Raw genomic sequence first — 26,335 nt, 5'->3', positions numbered from 1 at the left:
ACAGTAAGGAGATAACTCCAGTAAGGAGCTATCAGCCCTGAGATAAGCTTTAGATGCTATATAGAGCAGAAAGCAGAGTTTTGACGCCTCTCAAGGTATTGGAGATCTTGTTATTGCAGAAGTAGAAGAAGAGAGAAAGAGATGCCACTGAATTATTGTATGTCGACTTCTGTGCTGTGTGGTTCAAGACCCAAAGAAAATTCACAAAACTTCTCATTGAAACCTCTGTTGTCCAATAGAAATGGGTGTTTATGTAACGCAAAATTGGCTTTGGATTATTATTCTGCCCTGTTACAGAATATGTGCATTCCTCCAGTCTGTGCTAAAAATGTCTCCATGAAGAGATTTTTCTTTGTTTCTTGTTTACAAAAGTGAACTCTCTGAGATGTTCCAGCAGAGTTTGACTGTAATATGGCTACTGGTAATGAGCGGAGAAGAAAGCTACAGCCTAGAGCCTAAACTAAAGATGAGCCTGAACTAAAACCCCAGATCTAAACATTCCCAAACTTTTGAGAATATTTGGTCTCAGATCTCAAATATGCTGCTTGCTCTGAACTAAGCTTGAAATTAAAATCACCAGCGTTCCATGCAGTACAGCAAGAGAAGTTGTCAGCAGTACCAAAGAAAGAACTGACATCATCTAGTGCATACTTTGTCCATGGATGTTAATATCATATTGTCTTTAGATGTCTTGGGATAGTTTTCAGATATGAATCTTAAAAAATTCCAAATATTGGCCCCTGCCACCTTCTCACTGCCCCCTACACCTAGCCTCTTCCATAGTGTGGGCATGGGGCTGGTATATGCCACTCTATTGGATCCTATCTGAAGCCCAAATTCAGAACAGCACCTAAGCACATGTTTACACCCCATTGCCTGTACTTAATAACTGTCATGAATAGAGACACTTTACTGAATCAGGGCCTGACACTAGAGAACTCTCCATATGTCCAGTTTCCTGGTGGTGCATTGACCAGACAAAAACTATTTGAAACATTCTGGGAGGGCCTTCACCTATTCACCTAACCCGGTAGCATTCTGTAACTTCCCTGTTGTTCCTACTGGTGATGTTCAAGGTCTATCCAGGACATAGTCCATTAAGTGGGTTATTAACCAGGCTTTGTAGTAGAGCTGGCTAAAAAATGCAGATTTGTTTTACAAAACCGTTTCCTCAAAATTTCAGATTTTCAAAAAATTTCAACAATTTTTAAGCTGGTCAAAAAATAGCAAAAAAAGGTTTGTACAAATTTGCAATGAATTTTGTTGAAAATTTGAAAAAACATTTGACCAGCTCTATTCTGTACACAGTAGGTAACAATCAATTTTTGAACAATAATCAGCTTTATTTTAAGCACATAAATGGATTTCTAGGAATCCTAGTTAATTCCATCCATCCCTGGATCAGAATCTGGACACTTAAGCCTGAACAGTTACAGCTAGGTGGATGAACAAGATAACGGGAGGAGGGAGATGTCAAGAACAGTGGATAAAATAGAAGATAGACAGAGAGAGGTGTGGGTGTGGAAACGTAAAAAAAGAATAGAAGTTGAGATCAAAGATGAAGGAGTGGAGGAGAAAAGAGAAAACAGGCAACAAACAGAAATGGGAGATGAAGGACAACATTTTCAAAAATGTCTAAGTGATTTAGGTGCCTAAGTCCCATTTTCAATAGTGACTCGGGAGCTTACATCTCACTGAGAGTCAATGGGACTTAGGCTCTTCAGTCACTTATGTGCTTTTAAAACTTTTGCCGAAAGATAGTCTAGATTTATTTAGTCCTGCCTCAGCACAGGGAGCTGGACTTGAAATTTGGAGGTCCCTTCCAGCTCTACATTTCTATAATATCTATAATCCCTTCAGAATTAACAGCACTTATGAGCTTCTGGCAAGAAGCATTAACTATTGGGAAAACAATTTTCATGTGTCTGGAAGCAACAGGTGCAATAGGAAAGGCCTGAAATATCTGACATCAAGTAGGAGAATAATTATAAATTGAAACTTAACAAAGAGAGGAAGAGGAGGAGATGGGTGTCCTATTACTGTGCTGCCAAGTTTCATCTATTTTAAAACAAATTTCTGGGGGAGGTCGCTCAGAGTATTCCAACGTTCTGGCCAATTCAGCAGGTGCTGTTGATCTCTTTTCTTCCACTCCTCTCTCCTCTTCCCATTTCAGTTAAAGTGAAGGGCCAGTCACAGCTTCTGGAAATCTTAAGGTTCCCCAGTAGGCCATGGACAATCCAAGATGTTGGGTTGGAGGATGAGGAAGCCGGATGTACTGTATGTTGCACTGAACAGAGTATAATCAAGTGGGTCTCCTTTAGAAAAATTTCCTAGCAGTGTGAGGGGCTGAAATTGACTAACCGAAGAACACAGCTTGTAAAGATGAGTTAGCCCCAGTGCCCTAGGGGAAGATCCAGGAGGCAGTGTATCTCCCTGAGGTCCTAGGGGGCATGCCTTACAAGGCTGTAGTACTCTGCTGGATAGGAAGGAAGGAGAGGCCCATGTAGGGCTGGTTGAAATTTTCCCATTGAAACTGTTTTTCAACAGAAACTTGGGTTTTTGACAAAAACAAAATTTTTCACAAAAAGTTTCTGCTTTCCACAGAATATTTTGAAATTCTTTCAAAACATCAAGCTCTTGAAAACGAATGTATTTTGACTGATAACCATAATATTCTGATTTGGAAATGCTGCCACTGTGCCTTGTAGGAGTTGTAGTTTGTTTACTTCATGTGCCCATTCTCCTCTATGGGTTGGGCTCCCTGGCTGGAGGTATATTCCTTATGGTCACAGACTCCCATGATGCACTACCTCCCATGTCCAAGAGAGGATATCATGGTGCATCATGGGAGTTGTAGTCCAACCATGGGAGCCCACCTTGTAGAGGAGAATGGGAACATGAGGCACCGCAGCAGGAGTTCCAAGTCAAAATATTTTGGTTTTCAAATTTACTCTGAAAAATGAAAGTTTTCTGTGGGAGGGGGAAAAAAAGCCAACATTTTCTAATCAGCCCTAAGCCATGGTCCCCATCTTCTCACTGCCCCTCCTTTCCCTTCTTTGTAGAGGTTTGCTCCAATGGGGGCACTAGCCCGAAGCTGTCTTTGTGCTAGGGACAGTCCAAGGACTCCAGCTTGTGGTTGATCCTAAATAATGGGATGGGGCAGGAATACTCTTTTCATCCCCAGTGTCCCTGTGCACCCACCCAAGGGCCCTTCATCTCTTAGCAGTGCCCGGATGCATGCTGTTGTATTCTAGGATCAATCACATACAGAATGACAAGCTCTTTCTGGCAGGAGGTAGGGACTGGAGGAGATCACAATTTTCATTTTATTTTTTGTATTGTAAAATTATGTAATGTTCATCAAGAAGAAAAATACAGTGTAACCTGCTCTAAGGACCACCTCTAAGTGATCCATGGCCATCAACAGTGACCATTTTAAAGAATCCCCACGATGACTAGTGCAATGTTGTCTGAACTTCAGATAAGTAGGTGATGGATCTTTTTTCTGGGCCCTTGGATGGTCTCTTAAAACAGGTTTCACCACACTCTGGTAATTGCAGTGTTCTGTAGTGTTGCCTATCATCATTTTCAGTACTTCTGTGTCTAAACAGTTCAGAATAACCAGGACCCAAGTCCTCCACACATGTACATCTTGCATTCTCCGTGTGAGACGTGAACATCAGGTACAGAGTGGCATGTTAATAACAGATTATTAACTCAGTGTCGTCATGTTTTTGTAGCATAGATTCATATTCATACTAACCCGGATTTGATTTTACTGCCTTCTATTCACGTTCTTACCTGTACTTCACCCACAGGATATTTGAGCAGAAGTTTCACAGTTTTAAAAAAATGCTGTGTATGTGACACCTGTGTTGTCAGAGTCTGGATGCACTGTTTCTATGATATGTCTGCCCTCTTCTGGTTTATCACCCAGGGATTAGACTCAGCTCCTGGAGCTGAGGTGTCTGTACACAATGCATGGCTTTGATATAAAGAACCTTTTGAAACAGAATCTTGGCAATTTTCCGAGCATCACCTGTGATTAATTCCATTTTGCCATGCAAGGGCTTGCATCCAGTGCTAATAAAACCTATTTTGTTATGCAGTTCGTTGCCTCTAACTGTACATCCAACTTCTAGGGCTTCCCTACATTACAGTTGTTGACTAATAGTAATAATGTGTATGCTACTTAATCATCTAGGAGCAGCCCTCTGAAGTGACATTTAACCAGTTTTGATGCAGCTAATAAAAGTGAATTCTACTGCAGAACCTGACTAGAAATACCTAGGGAAGGATGAAAAGGTTCATAGAGATATGGCAAAGAAAATCTCGTACTAAAGTGGGGATGTTCATTCAGACATTGGAGGCCCACACAACAGCCTCTGCACCACTTAACTCCATATTATCCTTTTATGGTGGTGAGGGGTGTTGGGTAGAGTAATTATTCAGGGGCACCTCTGCCTGGCATTGACTGGTTTTTCAATGGATTGGTATACCCTGGTGAGCGCCCACTGCTGGAATTATCCACTGGGGCTATGGAGAAACAGCATAGTGTAGAGCAGCCTTCAGGCTGCTGTATGTTTTGCCAGGTGTAGTCAGGCTCCCAGCAGCCCCAAAATCCAGGAAAGCAAAAGTGGCTTAAAGGCACCTTTGCATACATCCATATTCCCCTGAGCTGCGCCATGTCTCTGCTAAAAGGCAGAGACTAAGAGACCCTGAATAATTGTTACCTTAGAACATTACTTTTCTGTTTATAAGGTATGTGACTACTGTAAGTTAGTGTTTGGGGGCCTGGTGTCAAAGTGAGTCTTTGGGAGGGATTTGAGGGCCTAGCACATTGGGTTTAGCAGGAAACAATAGCAGGAGAAGGAGCCAACGTGATGGGGAGACTGGCATAGATGGGGCTTGGGGGAAGGGGATGTGATTAGAAACCAGATCCAAAACATAGTCTGGGGCAGAGATGTGCAGGGCTTCAAAGGAAAGGACAAGAAGCATAATTTGTTACAAAGCCAGTGGAGGGAGTTATAGGAGTGATATGATCTAATCGACCATCTTAGCAGCTGCGTTTTGGACAGACTGGAGAAAAGCAACATGGGAATGGAAGAAGCTATAGGAGAAGATCAGGGCATGGACAAGTGTCTTAGAAGTCAGAAAGAAAGAGAAGAGTTGAATTTTAACCTAACTGGACACAATAAACCAATTTTCCCCCTATTATGATTCTCTCTTGGGTTTGTGATCCTAAGAAGGGCTGAGTGCCCTCAATAGCTCTCAGAAGTAAATGTGAGTGAAGGGAGTTCAGCACCTTGCACGATCGGGCCATAAAATGGGATGGGTTGAGGCAGGGAACTCTAAGGAGCAAATTGTGTGGAGTAGCCTTTGCTGAGCACTGCCACGGACCTTCAGCAAAGGCGGTTATGAAAGACCATCGATACATACAGTCCACTGGCTGGTTCTATCTTCCCTCTTCTGCTCCAGAACAGTGAGCAAAGGGTCTCCGCTCAGGGAGCTTGAAAGGCTTCAGCTTTGCCTAGACAGAGAGACTCATTCTTCCCTCCAACCAATTCAATGCAACATATTCACAAAATATTGCAAATTGCTTTTGATCTCCTCTGAAGAATGCTGTTAAGGCAGAAAACTGCCTCTGTCCCTACAAAGCAAAGTTTCTTACTGCTTCCCTACCAGAAATACCATCTCCATTAAGTGGATGAGTTGTTGTTCCCTCTTGCCTTTCGGTTGGGTAATATCCTCATTATATCCAATGTCAAACTGTATTCCCTCTCATACCATATAGAAACACACCCAACTCGCCTCGCCAGCAACCGAATACCCATGTATGAAAGGAGGTTGGCCTCGGGCCAGTTCTCAGCATCACACATGCTGGCAGCAAAATCTTTCCAACATCAGACTGCAGAAAAAAAAGACAAATTGTTTGATCCTTCAATTTCAATGTCATCCTAGACAAAAGAAGCTCCTGCAGCCTTTACTTTCTTATCAAGTGGTGGGGTGACGGAGATAAGCTGATCCGATGGGGTAAAGAAGAATTTCCTCCCATAGTGTTGCTTGACTGTGCAGGTGTTTCACGGGGTGGGCTTAGTAACCATGGCAGACACTGAACTATCCAGTTAAGGTGACTGTCTGAAGGAATGCTGGACTTACTGGATTGTTTCTCTCTTCCAGTATGGCAATTTTAATGGGCCAAGCTCCGTTCTTCGTTGCTTGTGCTTGGCTCCCAGTTAGTTCAATGGGAGCCCCCCACACACATCCAAGAGCAGAATTTGGCCTTAAGTTCCTCTGTGAAAGCTATTTATTACTCAGCAGCCCAGGATCATAGACTTCCATCTCTGACAAAGGCTCCCTTTTATCTACCCTCTCTGCTGCTTCTTCCTGCCTGGTTTATTGTTAAAATCTGCAGGCTTCAGAGATCATATCCAGTATCCCCATCCCTCAAAGGCCAGCATGTGTGTAGGAGTCTGAGCTACCCTGTTACAATGACTTTCCCCTTTCCCCTCCACGTCCTTGGTGAAAACTTATTGTTTGGGAACCATGAATCTGAACTAGCAGTGACTTACCCTCCTGTCGTCTTTTCAGCTTAGCAATTTTTTGGCCTTTCAACTGTCTGTTGATCTTGTGAACTACTGACTTTGTCAACACCAACCATATGTCTGGACTTCCCCCAAAATGAAAACTACTGACAGTACTACAAATATGAAGTTCCACACTGTGTAAAATAGAATGATTCGTTTGGTTTTTGCTTTCTCTTATATTCTACTCTTTATATAGAATTTTATGGTGCGTTCATCAGTGTAGTATCTGAATGCCTTCCAGCAATGCATTAAGCCATGTGACTATGCATCTGTCATGTGTTGTTTGTTCTCTCAGCCTCTCCTAGAGGGAGAAACGGGTGCAATGGAGTGTCTTGTTTTGGTAGCGTATGGGTTTATATATATACATACCTGTTACTCTGTGTTTATGTAAGAGAAGGCAAGGTCAAAAAAATGCACCTGGCACTTGGCATGGAAAGTGGTGAGGTTTGCGGAGGTCCTTATTTCCCTGGGGAGTTCATTCCATAGTCTCGGAACACCCCCGGAGAAGTCTGTGTCTCCTGCACAGACAAGCTTTACTCTTATTGTTGCAAGCTCCATTGTGCCAAAGGAATGAAGTTGTCGACCGTGGTGTTCATCCCAGAGCTTAGACGATCTTTTAGAGACCTTGGGCCCAGGAAGACATGGAGAGCTTTGAAGTTAAGGACCGAGACCTTGAACTTAATTCAGTGTTTTATGGGAGGCCAGTATAGAGAGCAGAAGCCAGGTTTGATGTGCTCACGGTAGCCGGTGTTGCTGAGGAGGCACTCTGCAGCATTCTGAACTGGTTGGAGTTTCCTAAGTGCTGACTGCTTCATGCCCAGGTATATCACATTGCTGCAGTCCAGCTGAGAGGTGGTGAAGGCAGGAATAACTGAGGCCAGGTCTTCGTCTGTCAGGATGGGATGGAGTTTCCAACTGTAAGATCTCTTTCCTATAAATCTGTGTTCCCAGGAAAGATCAGAAACTCCAAAATCAGGCACATAAGCACCTGTGTGATTATGTTTTCATATGTACATCCCATGTCAGTTATTTGAGGAGCTGTGTGACTTACTTGTGTGACCTATATCATCTATGAGCCGTTCTTCATCACACCAGCCTGGCCTGCACAACTCCACGAGTCAGAACTCTTTTGCTCCTACCTCTGTTCCCTCTCTCTTTTTGCCCCCCGCCCCGCTCCACTTTTCTTAATTGGTATACAATGTGTAAATCTATTGCACAGCCAGGTAGTGTAACTTAGGCCCAGTCTACACTACAGCTTTTAACCGAGTTTGTAGTCAGTGACACAACAGCATCATGATGTGGTTTGTGTCTGTATACCATATGGTTAATAAGTTGTGGCAGCTGACAGTGCTTTGCCCGGGTCAGTGTCCTAAGCTGGTTACAGTCTTCCTGTAACCAATTTATCACACCATATTCTGCAGTATAAATGGGACCCCCTAAATGCCTGTGTAACCAGGTTGGCCATCCCGCCTCCTTTTCAGTTCTCTGTGTGGTAGGACATCCCAGAGTGCAGTGCTCCACGTGCTGCTGGTGCCACTGCTATGCATGTCCTCCAAACACTCTAGCCCCTGGTGAGGGACATGGGGATAGCTGCCCAGATTTCCACATGTGGCACTGATACAAACAACCTTCGACAGCATGGTAGATGTGGATTCTTAATCTTGGTTGACACATGGGAGTGCTGCAAAAAAAAAACAAAAAAAAAAAACCTGCTCTGTGGATGCAGCTCAGTCTTATGTGTTGTAATTGGGTCAGATGAGTGTCATGAACCAGTTACAGAACCATGGTTGTACCAGTAGCATAGGCAGGGCACCCAGTTGCTTTCCTCTTTAAATCTGGCTTTAAACCTTCCTTTTCTCTTAGGCGTCTGATTCACACTCTTTGTAAAGTGCTTTGCTAAACTCTGTATGAAAAATACTAAATACAGATATGCTGCTAGTGTATAATGATGTCCTTATCACCAATTTTTTAAAGCAAAACAGCAGTGTTCTTCCTGTCTCTTGAGCTGTATTGCCAGACTCCCTGCTCAGGTTTTCAGTGAAAAACACATTTCACCCTTTTTGACAATCTGAGCTGCTTGGTACCACTGCAATCTACTTCTGGGTGTTTCTCTTAGCATTAAGTCTGAAGTAACAGGAGACACGTTCTGTCCTTGGGTGCTTGTGTGCAATTTCCTTCGAAGTCATGGGGAGGTGCATGCGCACATCTGAGGGCACAATTTGACCCTATGTATTTTTCTTATACTAATCGATACTTTAGTTCCAATAGCTTTGCCACATCACCTAATATTTTATGTAAGTTAAGGAATGAGTGACTATTTCCAGAGCTCAATAAAATGTGCTTAGGAATTAAAGCTTCACTTTCTGTTCTATGCACCATGCAGATATTTTAAATATAGAATTTGAACAATTCACATTTTTAATGTTATGTTTATTTTATATCTACCTGGCTATTTCTGTGGCCTCCATCACTGTAGTATCTGAGCTTCTCACAATCTTTAATGCATTTATTCTTGCAACATCCCTGTGAGGCAAGGAAGTACAGTTATCCCCATTTTACAGGTAGGAACTGAGACCCAGAGGGATTAAGGGCCATAGTCTCTGTTTATGTTAATTGGCCTAGTAGCCCATTAACTTCAGTGAAGCTTCCCCTGTTTTCACCAGCAGAAACTGGCATTTTCAGAAGCATACAGTCCCATTTTCAAAAGCAATTTATGCACTTAGGAGCCAAAGTCCCATTGACTTTCAGTGAGATTTAGGCTTCTAAAGGCCGAAGGACCAGATCTTTAAAGGTATTTAAGTGCCTAAAGATGCCTAGTGGGATTTTCCAAAGCACTTAACTCCCATTGAAACCGGTGGTTGTTAGTCACCTAGGCACTTTTGAAAATCCCACTAGGCGCCTATTTGCATCTTTAAGCACCTAAAAACCTTTGAAAATAGGACTTAAACTTCTAAGGCACTTAGACATTTTTGAAAATTTACCTGTAAATTACTTGCCCGAGATCACACAGGAAACTTGTGGCAGAGCCAAGAACTGAACCCAGCTGCAAGACTCAGGTTAGTGGCTGAATCATTAGACAATCCTTCCTTGTTTACAGAAGCTAGAGTAACACCAATAGGGTAAATACCAGTGAAAAGGATACAAAATTACATCAAAGACATAACTAGAATTAAATTAAGAGATTATATTACAAGCTATAAAACAGCTATCAACATACAAAGCAGGGTCTGTTTTCAGGAGCATTCTCACATTGCAAATGTGTTTATTTAGTAACTTTTGTTCTCCTAAAAAAAAAAAAAAGAAGAAAGAAAGAAAGAAACCATTTTAAAAAGCCAGCTTATTCATTTTACAGTAAGAATGAATTTTAATAATGAAATTAAATCCATATTTCAGTAGAACTCTGTTTATCTGAAGGGAGCAATTGATATGAAATTTATCTGGATAAAAAAAGGCTTCTGGTAGAAGAGCTTTTCATTTAAGTGATGCATATTGGGAGGGAGCAACAATAAAAAAGTGGATAATGGGGGATTGGCTAAGAAGAATTAATAATTGTAAATCAAATCTTTTGATAGAGCTTTTGGTGACCACAATTTGTTTGCCTTAGAATTGTGCGCTATTGAGGGAACTCTCGGGAATTATTTGAGCTTGTACCTGTTAATCCACAAGCTTATACTTGTATTTATTTCTTTTGTTTAGAATGAAGTGATAAGTCAGCAACTGTCTGTCATTTTCACTCATTGCTATGGACCTTATCCTATTCCAAAGCTTGTTGAAATCAAACGAAAGCAGACCTCTCGTTTAGGTAAGTCTGAGGTGAGGTACAGATCACAGTGTTCACAGAGAGCTGTCCTAGGATTTGGAGAGAGCAAAAGAAAGGAAAGAGGGCAAACGTTAATGAAAATGATTGAAATAAAGTCAGTCTTTGGGTTTCTAAGCATTGCTGCAAGAACTCTGGCATCAGAAATGGGATTTCAGTTTGAATGCTCTGGAGTCGCTGCATTCTTCTATATACTAGGCAGTCGTTATGGCCAGAAGACAGAGCACACCTAACTGTAAAATGCAGAATTGGAAAAACTAGTCTAGGAGCTCAATCCTGCATTTCTTACTCACCTCAAATTTCCATTGAAATCGACAGGTGTCTTGGATGCCCAGGATTGGGCCTGTAGTTTTGCAAGTTACTTTGGGGTCTGATTCCTTTACACTCAGGCCACACAGCCAGAGTGGTGTCAAAGGGCCTTAATGTACATGAGAATCGGGGCCCTTGTGTCTGCTTAGGTACAGATGTCACTAGGTGCAGAGGGAGAACAGGACTAGGGAGCTGTTCAAAGTTCACCCAAAGTCTAGAATGACCTGCATGTGATGGCTGGCTGTTATCTTGTATGAGATAAAAATGACTGTCAGAGTTTTTTAATTGACTTGGTATAGATTCTGTTAGAATATGTACATATCTTCCACCTCAGACTATTCAAACCAGCTTCACAGGCTTTTCTCATTTAAAAACATATCCCCTTAAGCCATTGTCTTTTCTCACAAAAACAGGAAAATGCTTTCTATACATTTCACCTGTTCCCGACTAAAGTTTTTCTTTTCCTTTTGTGATTCCAGATCCCCATTTTCTTAACAATAAAGAGATGTCAGATGTTACATTTCTGGTGGAAGGAAGACCATTTTATGCACATCGAGTGTTACTATTTACTGCATCCCCAAGGTAAATGTACAGGTGTATTTTTTTAATAAATGCAAATAATTTGATCTTTTCTGTTGAGATTTGTTGGCACTAATGATTCAGGTAATGGGCTTCAGACTTTTCTGTGAACGTGGAAATTCTGTAATTACCCCCAGAACTGAGTGCTGTTGATCTATGTTAAGGATGTAACAACTAGGAATGCCATTTGTTCATTAACCCTTAGGATGCTGGGCATTCCAGAGGCACCTACGGTAGACGGTATGGTGGTAGACACATTCAAAATGCGTCGACAAACACACATGTTTTAAACCTTCAGGAATGTCCATTTTTTTAAGGCTTGGGGGAACCTGTGGATGGAGGGAGGATCTCTGGGAAGAGGAGGAAGTTCCAGGTTGGAATTCCTGGGTGGAGCCATTCCCATCATATGTGCCCCACTTCTGGAAATCTCCCCTTCTTCCACAGCCTATATAGGTGGCTTGCCTTGCCAGATCCCTCCCCTTGCTTCACACATAAGAAAAACTGACATGGAGCCTGTAGCAGTTCCATGCTGAAAGGCTGTCCAGCAGGGAGATAAGTCATGTGGATATCAGGAGACTCAGCACCCACTTGCAGAGGGTTGGGGTTCTTGCATGGAAATTGGGGGAACAAGGAAGAGCTAAGTGGGAGAAGGTCTCTTTTGAGAAAAGGGAAGGAGGTTCTATGGGTTCACTTTTGAAAAAGGTTGGGGATGAAATTCTGGTCCTGTTAAAGACAATGGTAAAACTCCCATTGGCTTCAGTGAGGCAGGATTTCATCGCTAGTATCTATGATGAATCCAGCCCATTGTCTTAACCACGCATTGGGTGGAAGGTTTGGGTTACAGCTTCGGAGAGTGGGAAAATCTTTTGCTTGTCTATTATACTTTCCAACTCTTGAGAGAAAAATAGTGGCACTTGAAGTCCAAACATGCAAGTATCCCTTGGAGAGCAGGGAGGAGCTGGGGTTAAGGTACTCCTCAACCCCTCCCTCCCCCCAAAATTGAATTACACCTCTACCTCGGTATACGCTGTCCTTGGGAGCCAAATAATCTTACCGCGTTATAGGTGAAACCGCATTATATTGAATTTGCTTTGATCCACCGGAGTGCGCAGCCCCCCCCCCCCCGGAGCACTGCTTTACCACGTTATATCAGAATTCATGTTATATCGGGTCGCGTTATATCGAGGTAGCAGTGTATTAACCTAGGACACAATTTCCTGCTATCTAGAAAACACACCTTTAAATGTAGATACCTAAAAACAAGTATAAGGAACCTGATACACTTACCTGGAGCTGGATTTACAAAGAAAATATAACTGAGAGGGTATCTGTGTATATCACCCTTCTCAGATAAAATTTTGTAGACTGCCATTTCATGATTCTCAGCTTTCTTTTCTTGTATGTGGAGGAGATAATTATTTGGCTGTCAACGCCTAATTAAAATACTCCATTCACACACACAAACACACACACACACACACAAGCTGTTTCAGCCCTAATACAGCAATCAATCAAGAAATTACATTGTCTGCCATGGATTAGCGTTGAGAAGGAAGATAGGCATATAAGAGAATGCTGTGAGTCATGAAATAAAATGTCAAGAGTAAAAAGGATATCCTGAATATTGTGAGATGCAACAAAGGCAAAAAACATAGCAAACAAGAGGACTCAGTAACACAGAGAACTGGTAATGCAGGGCCTTTCAGCTCTAAGGTACGGGCTTGAATATAGCCAGTGCTGATTGTGAATGAAAGCATTTATTATCTGTTGGCTGGTTGTGATTTGAGTGGTGGTCTCAGACTAGTTTTTAAGTGGAGATATGTCCCTGATAACAAAAAGCACCAGCACAAGCTGCCAGACTTAGCAGAGGTACGTTGAAAAGGCAGTCCTTCGAAAACAAAGGTATGACTCATTGGGAACATTGCACATTTGCTGTCCTTGCTTAGCTGTCCTGTGCATGAAGGTGTGCATTCAGGCCCTGATTCAGGAAAGCATTTAGACCCTTGCTTAAGTCTGTCCCTTGTCGAGGCCAATGCTTATGTGTTGTCCTGAGTAGAAATGTTTTCCTGAATCAGGGCCAAAAAGAGGTCTTCAGTTTCTAAGGGTGTCAATCCCAATCTAGTAACTTAAACATTTTTAAAAGCTAAAATCCTAGATTTATACGTAAATATCTACATATCTGTATAAATATCACATACAAGTACAATTAACTTAAATGAATTCTACTCTGCTTTTATGTCCAAATGTATGGTTGAAATGAGAATTTTAACATTCTGAGAACAGGGATATATCCAATTCTTTCTCTCCCCATCTCCAAACAATTGTATTAAACCTGCATTAAAGTATTAAACTTCTTTGTGTAGAATCGTCAACATTTTGCCCTGGCCATCTTGCAAGCCAGCACAATGGAGATGTGAGAAGGGGAAAAAAGCTGCAAATATTTAAAATGCAAGCTGATATCAATCCAAAAAGAAATTTTGAATTTTTAAAAGTTGCAGGTTTTACTCAAAAATGGCCCTATCTTCAAGCAAAGAAACAGTCAGTCCTGATCCTGTAATAAGTTCCAAGTGGGTACAGCATCTATATTTTCTAGGTAGGTTTTTTCACAAAATTAGATACATTTTCCAGAAACTCAGAATGAAATGTCCTAATAAAAGAGGTTTCCTAATTTCACTTTGAATTTGATGACTTACCTTTAAGGGGGTGTCTGCACTGCAATCAAAGATATGATTGTAGTTCAAGCAGGCATACCCGTGCTCGCTTTCATCTAGCTAGCTCGGCTAAACATAGCAATGAAGGTGGAGCAGCATGGGCTGTACAAGCCTGCCCACAAGCTGGGTATGAACTCGCATTGCTAGCCTGCATGGGGGTCCACGCTGCCGTGTCTTCACCGCTATTTTGAGAGTTGTGCTAACTAGATTAAAGCTAGCATGGGTAATCCATGCTGCAGTGCTGTATGCTGAGCTGCAATCATGCTTCCAATTACGGTATAGACATACCCTCTACAGTATATAAACCATCATATATTTCAGGTTATAAATCCCACTAAGCTTCTCTGCATTCTAACGTCCTGTTTTCACAGTAATTGATGGTCACCTCCCTTACCTTTCTGCTGAAATATAGCAAAGTGGAATTGTAGTGTGGTATTTCAATCTTGCTCATTTTTATTTAGGTTTAAAGCGCTGCTATCTAGCAAACCCTCAGCTGAGAACACTTGTATTGAGATCAGCTATGTGAAGTACCCCATATTTCAGGTAAAGTCTGTGCCCACAAACCATCCGAATGGAATGTGTGACATCAACAGTTGTATGTACTCTGCACAAATTAATACAATTACATTTAGTAAATTAATCATATCATACCTTAGAGTAGTGGTTTCATAAGCAAAGGCCTCAACTCCCTTTATATAGTAACCTGCATTATAGTGCTGATTGTAGTCAAATAACATGTGAGTGACTAGATTTAACTATGTACATTTCACTTCTATAGTCTTTGAAGACAGAGCAGGGCATTTCAGTGGAACATTTGCATAGACTTTTGGGGTTTTTTTTCTCTTGTTTGATATTCCTGCATTTGCACACACAAGCTTGGAGGATGTAGAGGCCTTTCTTTTCCTAGCAATATTTGTTTACTCAAATTTTGTAATTCCTTCTGTGAAAATGTAGAGCCAAACTTATCTGTCTCGCCTATTGGGCTAGATGCAGTGTATTCAAAAACTTGCATGTCTAAGAAAAGTTTATTTTAACCAGAGCAATAACAGTTCCATTTACTGATTGTTAGAGCTGCAGATATTTTTCAGTGTTCAGAGTATTCTCACACTTCTTATCAAACTGTCTGTACTGGGCTATCTTGATTATCACTTCAAAAGTTTTTTTTCTCTTACTTAATTGGCCTCTCAAAGTTGGTAAGACAACTCCCACCTGTTCATGCTCTCTGTATGTGTGTTTATATATATCCTCAATATATGTTCCATTCTATATGCATCCGAAGAAGTGGGCTGTAGCCCACGAAAGCTTATGCTCTAATAAATTTGTTAGTCTCTAAGGTGCCACAAGTACTCCTGATATTTTTCAGTGTCACTTACAGCTGCCTGCAATAACATTTAAACTTAATCTAAGTTTCCTGAAAAGAAATATTATTTGGCCCATGTTACAATGCAAAACCCCAGCACAAACCTTCTCACCAACCATGCTTGCCTACAGAAGTGTGGAAAGGAGGGGGTGTGGTTTCCCAGAAAGGGAAGGAATCAGGGAACAGCCACTATATGTGGCATGTTCTCCTGAATAAGTGGTGTAAAAACAGTATCAGAAAATGAATGAGCCAGGATCAACTTGTCCTGTGAGCTACCTGAACCTCTTTGGAGAGTTACAGCACTGTGGCTAATAGGGATTGGGAGAGAAGCCATGCTACCCGTGAAGAGAAGCCAAGAACTGTGCAGAGACAGAGAAGATGTTCATGTATGGCCTGACACCTGCAGGTTTTTGACCGGTTTGACTGACAAATCCGTAGCCCTGCACATTGTTTGGTAGCCACACACGCCTTCTCCCACCACATCATTCTCATGATGCAAAGTTAAAAATGCTGCTCACGAGTAGCTTTTCCAAAGTGGCTTATTTTTCATAGTAACCTCTTCCTTTTCATGTGTTTTACTCAAGCGGGAATGATATGGTTCTATGAGCCTCACCATGTTACACTAATGACAATGACCGCTGAAGCAAAGGGAGGCAGGATAGTGAAAGGCAGTAACATACACTAACTCCTCACTTAACATTGTAGTTATGTTCCTGAAAAATGCAACTTTAAGCAAAATGATGTTAAGTGAATCCAATTTCCCCATAAGAATTAATGTAAATAGGAGGGGTTAGGTTCCAGGGGGGAAATTTTCACCAGACAAAAGACTATATATACATAGATAGATGGATACACACACACACACACAGTATAAGTTTTAAACAAACAATTTAATACTATACACAGCAATGATGATTGTGAAGGTTGGTTGAGGTGGTGAAGTTAGAGGGTGGACGAGGGTGGGATATTTCCCAGGGAATGCCTTACTGCTAAATGATAAACTAGCTGATCCCTCAAGGGTTAAAACATTGTTGTTAATGTAGCCTCACACTAGGGTTACCATATTGCAGTCCTGGAAAAAGAGGACACTCCAAGGGGCCCCGGCCCCGCCCCAACTCCGCCCCTTCCCCAAAGTTCCCGCCCCAACTCCGCCCCCTCCCCTGAACGCTCTGCCCCCCTGCTCCTCCCCCTCCCCTGCTTCCCACGAATCAATTGTTCGCGGGAAGCCTGAAACAGGCAGGCAGGCAGGCAGCAGGTAAGCTGGGGCGGCGGGAGCGGCGGCAGCGGCAAGCTTTGCCTGCAGAGAAGCTGACTATGGAGGTTGCGGGGGGAGCTATGGTGCCGAGCACCCCCTTCGCCGGACCCCCCAGGCGGGGGGTGAGGTGACACCCCCACGTGCCCCGGGCCGGGCCAAGCCCGGGTCCGTGTCCCTTTAAGAGCGGGGCCGGGCTGAGACGAGCCGGCAGCGGGTGGCTCCGCTCCCCGCTGCAGGCTGATGCCGGAGCCTGGGCTGAGAGCCCCGCTCGTCTCCTGCACCAGCTCCAGGTGGGGCTTTGCTGCGGCTCCCCCAGTCCCCCAGGGCCGGGCTGCCCCATGGTAGGGGCGGGTTGCTTGAGGCAGGGCAGGACGAGGGCTGAACTGGCCCGGCAGAGCGGTGCGGGGGCTGCTGGAGGGGGAAGCTGGGGAAGGGGTGGCACAGCCTCAACCCCCTGGGGCTGCCTGCCCCACGGAGGAGGCAGAGGGGCGCAAGCCGCAGCAGGACCCCAAACCCGGACGTATGGTAACCCTACCTCACACTCTACAAGGCAGCATAAATGGAGGGAGGGGAGACAGCATGGCAGACAGAGACACACTGTGTGTGTGAGAGAGAGAGATGCGCATTGCCCCTTTAAGTAAGCTGACCCCATTCTAAGTACATTGCCTTTTTAAGTAGATCAGCAAGTTGAGACAGCAGCTGCTGCCAACAAGCTCCCTCTGTCCTGAGCTCTGTCGTGTCCCCCCCTGCTCTATAGAGGTGGGGTAAGCGGGGGGGCAGGAGCGGGGGGAGGGAGACACCCTGACATTAGCCCCCCACTTCCCCACACAGCAAGACGGAGGCTCCCGGGAGCAGCTCTACGGCAGAGGGCAGGAGCAGCACATGGCAGTGGGGGGAGGGACAGCTGAACTGCCGGCAATTGATAGCCTGCTGGGCAGCTGCGGCACAGGGAACTTAGGGGTGCGGGGAGCTGATAGGGGGGCTGCCGGTCCACCCTGGTTCCAAGCCCCCATCAGCTAGCTGCAACGGGCTGCTCTTCCTGCAAGAAGTGGACAAAGCAGGCGGCTGCCAAACACTGTTATAAGGGAGCATTGCACAACTTTAAACGCGCATGTTCTCTAATTGATCAGCAACGTAACAACAAAACAACGTTAACTGGGATGACTTTAAGTGATTTTAAGTGAGGAGTTACTGTATGTAGTGAACATTTGTTGTCTGGGATTGCTTTTCATAAGCAAACAGTCTCTTTGTTTTGTTTCAGCTGGTTATGCAGTATCTTTACTATGGCGGTGCAGAATCACTCCTAATTAAGAATAATGAAATAATTGAGGTAAGAAATATTTTACTTCATTCCGATGGGAGTTACAATAAGTGATCTCTCCAGTGTTCACATAGCTGCACATGTAAATGGTCTCTATCAAGTGTTGGCAAACAGCAAAGAACTCTTCACCAGGTGGTTTAGTTTTCCCCATGTCTACAGTGGCATCTGTCTGCACTTTTTGAGGAAAGGAATGAAAACCTGCTTTCATTTCTTCCTCCAGTCTCAGACTATCTCTCCACCACTTCTTCCTGCTTCCCTGAGTTCATAGTCGATCCTCACTGAGGTGCCACCACTGTGAATACCCAGCTTGCAGCCTCCACCCCCAATTCCAGTTAACGTAAATAAAAGTAGGTTTTATTGGACATAGGACAGAAAAGAGAAAGAAAAATCCCAAAGCAAAAGATAATTTGAACTAAAACATCTGGCCAGACACTCTGAGAAACTCTTCTAGTAGAGCAAAAAGCTTGTGTTACAAAATATGGAAATATTCCCCTCACCATGGTACAACAGCCTCATTCCTTTAGTCTTAATAGGATGTCTCTTGCCGCTAAATCAGTCTATTCCCCTTTCCAAGCTGTGTCTCTGGGGTTGTTAGCTAGGAGTCAGATGTCCAGAAAATCAGAATAATCTCATGTGTAGTTCCCCATTCAGGAAGATATGAAAGCATATGCCTAACTTTAAGCATGTGAGTAGTTCCATTGAAGTCAAAGTTCAGCTTCAAGTAGCCATATGCTTAACTGTGTTGCTGAATTGGACCTTAAACTGCCTCCTGAGATGGAGGGAAGGGGGAATCTTTTTTTATCCCAAAAGCTTATCCTCCTGTCCAAGGAGTCCAGTTACACTTTGTCATCTTCCCCCTCATCCTCACCCCAATCAAATGTGCATAACTGTATGGATTTTAAGTGATCTCCTTCCAAAATTCTGTGCATTGTCAACCATTGTTCAACCAAGTGGCTCCCAATAAAACACAAATAAAGGCATGTTTGGGCAAATTCCTCGCCAGTCTGAGCTGGAAGCGTTCATATCCACAGCATTCAGGTTATATCAGGTAAAACTAATATAGGACACTAAATATTAAAATCACTGATATTTATACAGCTGGTAAAAATCATAGTGCACAGATTATATAGAATCTGCCACTATGTTATTGTGCAGTGTGAGACACCCAAGCAAGGGTGAGTTTTGACAGAGATAGCACTACCAGAAACTAGCAGCAATTGGGTATGATTGGTCAATGAGAGTCTATTTTGGTGGGTATCGTAACCCTTATAATAATCCTGCTGAGGAAGTTTTGGAGGGGGGAGTATTTGTATAAGTAGACAAAACTGGAATTAGTCCTCTCCAGTTCGGTGCAGTTTTAACTAAGCTCACTTGAATTAACTTCCTTTCTCTTACTAAAACCAGCTATTTTTCAAATTTATTCCCACAACTTTGCAAAGAGGCCTATAAACCCTAACCCTTCCTGCGAAAAGTGTTCTCAAACTAGATAGGACAACAGCTTTACAGATATAGATCTATACACATAAGCAACTAGGTAACACCCCATACCTCTTTCTGAATCGAGAGTCTCTCTCTCTCTCTCTCTGTATATATATATGTATATATATGTATAGACCTCCCCAACAGTTGACTTATATGGGTGTCCAAGTCCGGCACATGGCCCTCTCTGTGTATATATATATATATATAGAGAGAGAGAGAGAGAGAGAGAGACACCTCCCCAACAGTTGACTTATATGGGTGTCCAAGTCCGGCACATGGCCCCCTCTGAGGGCATTCCCATGGGCTTGACTGTCAAATATGGCAGCTGTGTTGGACAAAAGGGGGGGGGGGGTTGAACAGCCTTGTAAAGTCTATGCAGCTGCCTAAGAGAAGGCTCCTAATCCCTCAGGATTCCCTTTGTTTCCTGTGGTTTAAGAGCCCTTGTGGACCACAGGTCTGACTCCTTGAGCCACGGTGGCAGCTGGAGCCTGGATACGGCCCTAGTTTTCTAAAGTTATATTTAACAACTTGCTTTATTATAAATGTGGTAACAAGAAGCACAGGAAATACTGAAATCTTTGCTGCGATTCATAATTGGGGCCAGCTGGCTGCTGTCACATCAGCATTGCAGATTTTCCAGATTTGGGATTTATTTAGGGGATTAGACTAGAGCTGGAGGTGAGTGGATGGACAGGGCCAGAACAACTTTCTAACAGTTTTTTCCTAACAGCCCTGGCTTGCAGTGTGAGGGCACTGTTGGGTTCCACTGAGCAGCACTTTGTTGGGTATTCCCAGTGATAAGTGCTATGTAAATGCCTAAAGATAGAGCTCCCAGCTCAACCTGATATATGTGTATTGATCAGAGCAAACTGCGTAGCGCTGAAGAACCCCTGCTTACCTTCTAAGCAAGAGAGGAGGGGCAATGGGACCACATTTGGAAGGAGAAAAAGTAGAGCAGGAGCTCTTTCACCAGCCAGACAGCAAGGAAAAGAGGCAGCAGGTGAAATCCTGATCCCATAAAAGTCAGTGGCAAAACTCTTGTGGACTTCTGTGGAACCAGGATTTCACCCAGCAGAGCTTGTTGTCTCCCCCCAGCCAGAAGAGGGATTGAGTGGAGCTCTGCCTGCACTACCCTCTTCCACCAGCTGAGAGAAGAGGTTTGAACCCACTTGGTTTTGTAGATTTTAAGGTCAGAAGGGACTATTGCAATGGTCTAATCTGACCACCTGCATAACACCTGCCATAGGTTTTCAACCTGTAATGCCTGCATCAAGCCCATAACTTCTGTTTGTGCTATTGCAAAAAGCAGGGTTGAACCCTGGCTATTTGTTTCTAACGTGTAGCTGTGCAGATTCTTCCATTCAGAGTCACATTTTTGGAAGGGCTGTAGGCTCTCATGGTTATGCTGCTTCCTCGATAGTGCCATGAGGTCAGGGGAACTTATAGACTTCTGTCCCCACACCCCAAAAATGGCAGCATCTGGATCTGAGTGCTCTGTTTTCCACTCATCACTTACCGACAGCTGCTCATCATTGTCTGAGCTGTTATGTTATTTCCCTTTGTAACACTGAAAAGGGTAAAATCAGCAAAAGAACTTTTTCTTATTATGGCAGTGAAATGACTGATACATTAAATGAAACTTAATTAATTATAAGTCTGTGTATAAATGTAATAAAGTAGCAAGGAAATGATACTGTTTAATACTGCCCTGTTCAGCGCTTCTAACACTTTTTTTTCTCTGCTGTTTAGCTTCTCTCTGCTGCTAAATTCTTCCAGCTTGAAGCTTTGCAACGACACTGTGAGATCATCTGTGCAAAAAGTATAAACACAGAAAGTTGTGTGGATATTTATAATCATGCCAAGGTAAGACACCTGTATGTGTGCGCATGCGTGTCTCTCTACACCCCCAGTGTGTGACGTTCATATGTATCACATGCTTGTGCAATTTGTCACAAAGCTATGACCTCATCATCTGTCCCAATAGGCCATCTAGCTGGGACTTATTGTAACATTCCATACCCCTAAGCCAGGGATGGCCAACCTGAGCCTGAGAAGGAGCCAGAATTTACCAATGTACATTGCCAAAGAGCCACAGTAATACGTCAGCAGCCCCCCATCAGCACCCCACTCCCAGCGCCTCCCACCCACCGGCAGCCCTGCCGATCAGCACCTCCCCCGCACCTCCCGATCAGCTGTTTTGTGGCGTGCAGGAGGCTCTGGGTGTGGGAGGGGAAGGATCGAGGGCATGGCAGGGGAGGGGGCGGGAAGGGGTGGAGGGGGGGCAGGGCCTGTGGCAGAGCCAGGGGTTGAGCAGTGAGCACCCCCCGGCACATTGGAAAGCTGGCGCCTGTAGCTCCAGCCCCAGAGTCGGTGCCTATACAAGGAGCCGCATATTAACTTCTGAACAGCCACGTGTGGGTCCGGAGCCACAGGTTAGCCACCCCTGCCCTAAGCCATTTCAAACAGTTGCCTTTAAAAAAAAGTAAACTTGCCTTCCTTCCTCTCGCAAATGGGGATATTCCCACTAACATTACCCTCACTGGAGGTTCAGGATGAGTGATTCTCGGCCTTAGTAGCTGACAGCTTTTCTGTATCTAAAAATGACACATTGTCAAAGTCTAATGTCTTACAACCCTGCAGGGATAGTAGTGAGACTTTTATACCATTGGAGAGGGAAAATGCCCAGCTTCCCAATGGAATCCAGTATTCCATAGTCCTCCCAGTGGTCCTGAATTATAGGACATTAAAGCATGACATTTTTAGACTTAGAAAAACAACTTTAGGTCATTTGGGGGAGTGTTTTACATTTCTCAGTTTTATTTTTTCCTCTCCTTTTGTGTATTTTATAGTGGAACTCACATTAACTAAGGCTTGGCAGGTGGAGGGATACAAAAATAGTCCCAATAAAAATATGTTACAAGTATTCCTAAAATTATTTTTCTGTAAGATGTGGCACATACAAAAGATTTAATGGTGTGGTGTGACCTGGGGATTTGATCAGCACTCATTTGAGGTGATCCACAGCACAGGCCATTCCCAACTCCTGCTGATCAAATCTCCATTTCTCACAATCATGTATTCCCTATAGATAATGCTATGCACTGGTGTGCCATCAGCTTTTGAAATAAGAAAACATTTCATTCCTGAAAATGAGTTATATATGAAGTGTATCTAGAGGCCTGTCTTTTGTGATAGAAACAAATGAAGGAACAGAAGCATCCTCCACTTTGAAAGGCACCTGATTTATTTCCCAGCTTGTGAGAGAGACAACTTCTGGATTTAGCAGGGGTTTTTAATCCTAGATAAAAAGAATCATTTCAATTTTGATTTCAGCTCTTGGGCCTTTTCTTCTAAAGTGAGATAAGCTACACTGGATTTTTTGTCTCTCTAGGCCCCAATTCAGCAGTGCACTTAAGCATGTGAGTAACCCTATTGAAGGCAAGGTTAGGCACATGCTGAATCTGGGCCCTAGTTCACTTCTGTGGGCCAGATCCAGCAAGTGCTCAATGCATGGAGCTGTCGCTGAATTCTGGCAGTTGAAGGTGTGTCTACATGGTAGACTTGTGAGACCAAGACCCTTCACTTCAGACTTGATGATCTGTAAATTGTTAAATTGTTCACATTTCATTCTATTCAATTCTTCTCACCCTACTCAGAATGCAGGTTTTACAAGCAGCCTCCATTTCTTGTCTTCTGCTGGCATACAATGTCCCCATAACACAGTGCATTAGTTAACTCTGTGGCATGGGATAGTGTTATATTCTGAATATTCAGTTCATTTAGATGGTTGCTGAGGACTTTCCATTCCTGTGATTGTAAAGGACCCTAGGAAGAAATGGTCATTTGATTAGCATAGCTTTCAAGTTTTCATTTTTACTCAAGGTTCTCTTTACTGTGTGTTCTCTCCAGAGAAAAGCCATGTGATTTGGCAAATTGCATTGGTGACACTGGTTGATTAGTTTCTACAAGGTACCAGTCATGCTTTCCATGCATTATCCCAAACTTCCAGTGAGGTCAATAGGAGTTTTGAGAGTACACATAATACTCAGCACTTCCCCAACATGCCGGCTGGGGATCAGATGAACAATAAGAAAGAAAAGAAAAATATATTATTTCCTCACTGCAATGTACTGCATATTGAAATAGTGAGTAAAGAGAATGGAAGGAGGAGTAAAGAAGAATGGAGTGAAATCTTAAGAGAACAGTATAAATCCACCAAAGAAAAGTAATCCAATCTCTGATCCAGATCCTCAGATGGTGTAAATTAACACAACTCCCTGACTTCAATGGAGCTACTTCAGTTTACACCAGCTGAGCATCTGACCTTCCAAATCCAAAATAATGCTCTCCTTTAGAAAGCTCCTAACCTGCCGTGAACTGTCCCATTTTTTTGTAGACAACATTTGTGTCATCCACAGATTATGTTAATTTAGTGGTGGGCCTGTACTATTGACCCTACTTTGTAGACTCTGCAAACAGAGTAAAGATCCCAAGGCTAAAGATAGGAAAAGCCATCTACAGTTATGGGTTGCATAGGTCTCCATCCACTAGCAAGTCCAAAGCTTTCCATTTGTTCTCAGAGCTCAAACACACCAGGAGTTTGCCCAGGCTGGTGGATCCATGGAGCACTTTTCTGTATACTTTGCAGAACACGCTCAGGGCCTAGTCCTTGACTGGAATGCTCAGGGCTACTACTTGCATAAAATCAGGATCAGGCCATTTGCTCACTACTTCTTATGAGGCAACTGCTACTTCCTGTGCTCTAGTGGATCACTTAGCGCTTGCTTACTTGCAAGCAAGGTGGGATACATTGAGTGTAAAGGAATGTAGTGGTCCCAAAAACAACATACTTCACATGCTGTACACATAGCAGCCATTTTCCAACTGGAGTTATTTCACCCCAGGCCAAGAGTACATATCTTTATGCAGTTACTTCTGATGGTGGTGCCGGTCAGGTGTATCATGCTTGGCAGGAATGCTGGGAGACAGTGCTGATAGACCTGGCCTCTGGTAGATCTCCCCAAATCTACTGGTTTTGGTGGTGGCAACTATGGGGCCAAATCCTGGCCCCAATGAGATCCATGACAAAAATCCCATTGATTTGTATGGGGCCTGAATTCCATCCTTGGAATTTTGCCTCCAAGGTGACCTTAATTTTTTGACATAGTCTTAAGTCTGGAATTTGTCATTTGAAGCAAACAACGTGACATATCACTTGACACACACATATATGTGGGTGTCAATGTTCCCATATGAAAAACATAGCTTGTATAGTTTGTGTGCAGTTTGTAATCTTTACTTCTCATGAACAGTATTTATTGACCCATACCTATCAGAGTGGTTACCTTTCTTTAATCCCCACTTTTTGTAGTTTCTCGGAGTCACAGAACTATCCTCCTATTGTGAAGGCTACTTTCTAAAAAATATGATGGTCCTCATTGAAAATGAAGCTTTCAAACAGCTGTTGTATGACAAGAATGGAGACACGTCTGGTCAGAATGTACTACAAGACTTACAGAGGACGTTGGCGACACGGATTCAGTCAATTCATTTGTCTTCTTCAAAGGGCTCCGTTGTATAAAGTTCAGGAAGGAGATCGCGCTCAGAAAAGACACTGCGAGTTCAGGCTCCTGTGGCAGTTGCTTAAATGAACATACAAAATTCTACTTCACGTTGGAATATTATTTTTTTTTTTGTTGGCCAAAGGTGCTGCTTTTAGGCTGCAGCCTCACTTAGATGAGGGAATACTGTACATGTGGCTCCTACCCATTTTTGAGAAACAAGGATATAGCACTATTCTGTGAATTACTGTTATGTTCAATTCTGAACGCAAAAGTGTGGTCTTGGAGCTAATGCCAACAAAAGCCAGAACTCACCAATGAACAGCAGAAGCCTCTGCCTGAACAAAGATGCCATGGACCACTTAAAATGACAAATGGGTTATTTAAGGTTATTCTGCTCCACCATGTTATACATTTAAGAACTGTACTGTACCTATCCCAGAGTCCATTCTATTGTGCATTTAAGAAACGTAAGATTTGTTAGTTGCTGTTTCATAAGGGTCAACTGTGTTAGAGAGTTGATAAGACTGTTATAAATGAGGAAATATACTGGCAAATTTTTAGGGGTGGGAACTTTTTAAAATTGTTCATAACAAATGGGGTGGCCTTGTAGTTTAAAATCTATTTCTTAAGCTTAAAAATTCATTTTTGACAGAGTTGTGTTTGCGAATCTATGTAACATGTTTTGTTTTTTAAAGGCACACTGTGTAAATACTGTATACATATGAGCAGGTTTTGCTTGTATTCTTTCCTAAGGTGGTATAATCTTGCCTAAATGGTTATGGTTACACCAAAGAGGTACATTACCAAGACAATATCTAATACAGTAGTTGGGGAATAAAAATCTGCATGCTAATTGTGATTTGGGGTTAAAAACAATAACAAACTCAACATGCATTTGCATGGTAACTGTACCTGTGAAATGTTATGTTTGTGCTTTGTTTTGCCAAGACTGCTTGTCAAACTCCATTTGTGAAATTAGCATATTTACTTTTTTTTCTTGGTGCAAATGGTAGTGAGATGATTCCCACAGAAACTTGTTGGAAGATGCTGATTTCTGTTTGTTACATGGAAGAGTTAAGATCAGCCTTTATTCTAGTAACATGTCAATATTTCGCTACTGGCCAGAGATTGTGACTAAGTTAGACTTTTTTAAATTATTATTAAATATGTACTATAGAATAATTTCTTACTGTATCCTCTGAATGTATAGGTTATCTAAAATGGAGGTGTTCAATGTCAGGGCTCAATTTATTTTGCAGCATACTGTTAGCAAGAGAGATCTGTTAAGTGCCACAATTTTCCGGACATCTTGTACTTGATGATACCTTTCACGAATCGGTTGATTTAAAA

General features: G+C 42.8%; 1 protein-coding gene across 2 annotated transcripts in view; it reads left to right on the top strand.

Moving 5' to 3' along the window:
- The window catches only part of ABTB3 (ankyrin repeat and BTB domain containing 3), a 263,448-nt gene extending 238,446 nt beyond the window's left edge, over positions 1 to 25,002 (top strand). For both annotated transcript variants that reach the window (XM_065407584.1, XM_065407577.1), the window contains 6 exons: positions 10,284 to 10,389; positions 11,193 to 11,295; positions 14,465 to 14,546; positions 17,880 to 17,948; positions 21,171 to 21,284; positions 24,793 to 25,002. In XM_065407584.1, coding sequence (XP_065263656.1) covers positions 10,284 to 10,389; positions 11,193 to 11,295; positions 14,465 to 14,546; positions 17,880 to 17,948; positions 21,171 to 21,284; positions 24,793 to 25,002 — 684 coding nt within the window. The remainder of the gene's footprint in view (positions 1 to 10,283; positions 10,390 to 11,192; positions 11,296 to 14,464; positions 14,547 to 17,879; positions 17,949 to 21,170; positions 21,285 to 24,792) is intronic.
- Positions 25,003 to 26,335: the final 1,333 nt, after the last annotated feature.

This window comes from Emys orbicularis, chromosome 1 (genome assembly GCF_028017835.1).
Source record: "Emys orbicularis isolate rEmyOrb1 chromosome 1, rEmyOrb1.hap1, whole genome shotgun sequence".
NCBI classification, from domain to species: Eukaryota; Metazoa; Chordata; order Testudines; family Emydidae; genus Emys; species Emys orbicularis.
Note: the sequence above shows the minus strand (reverse complement) of the source record. Positions and strands in the feature narration are given on the sequence as shown.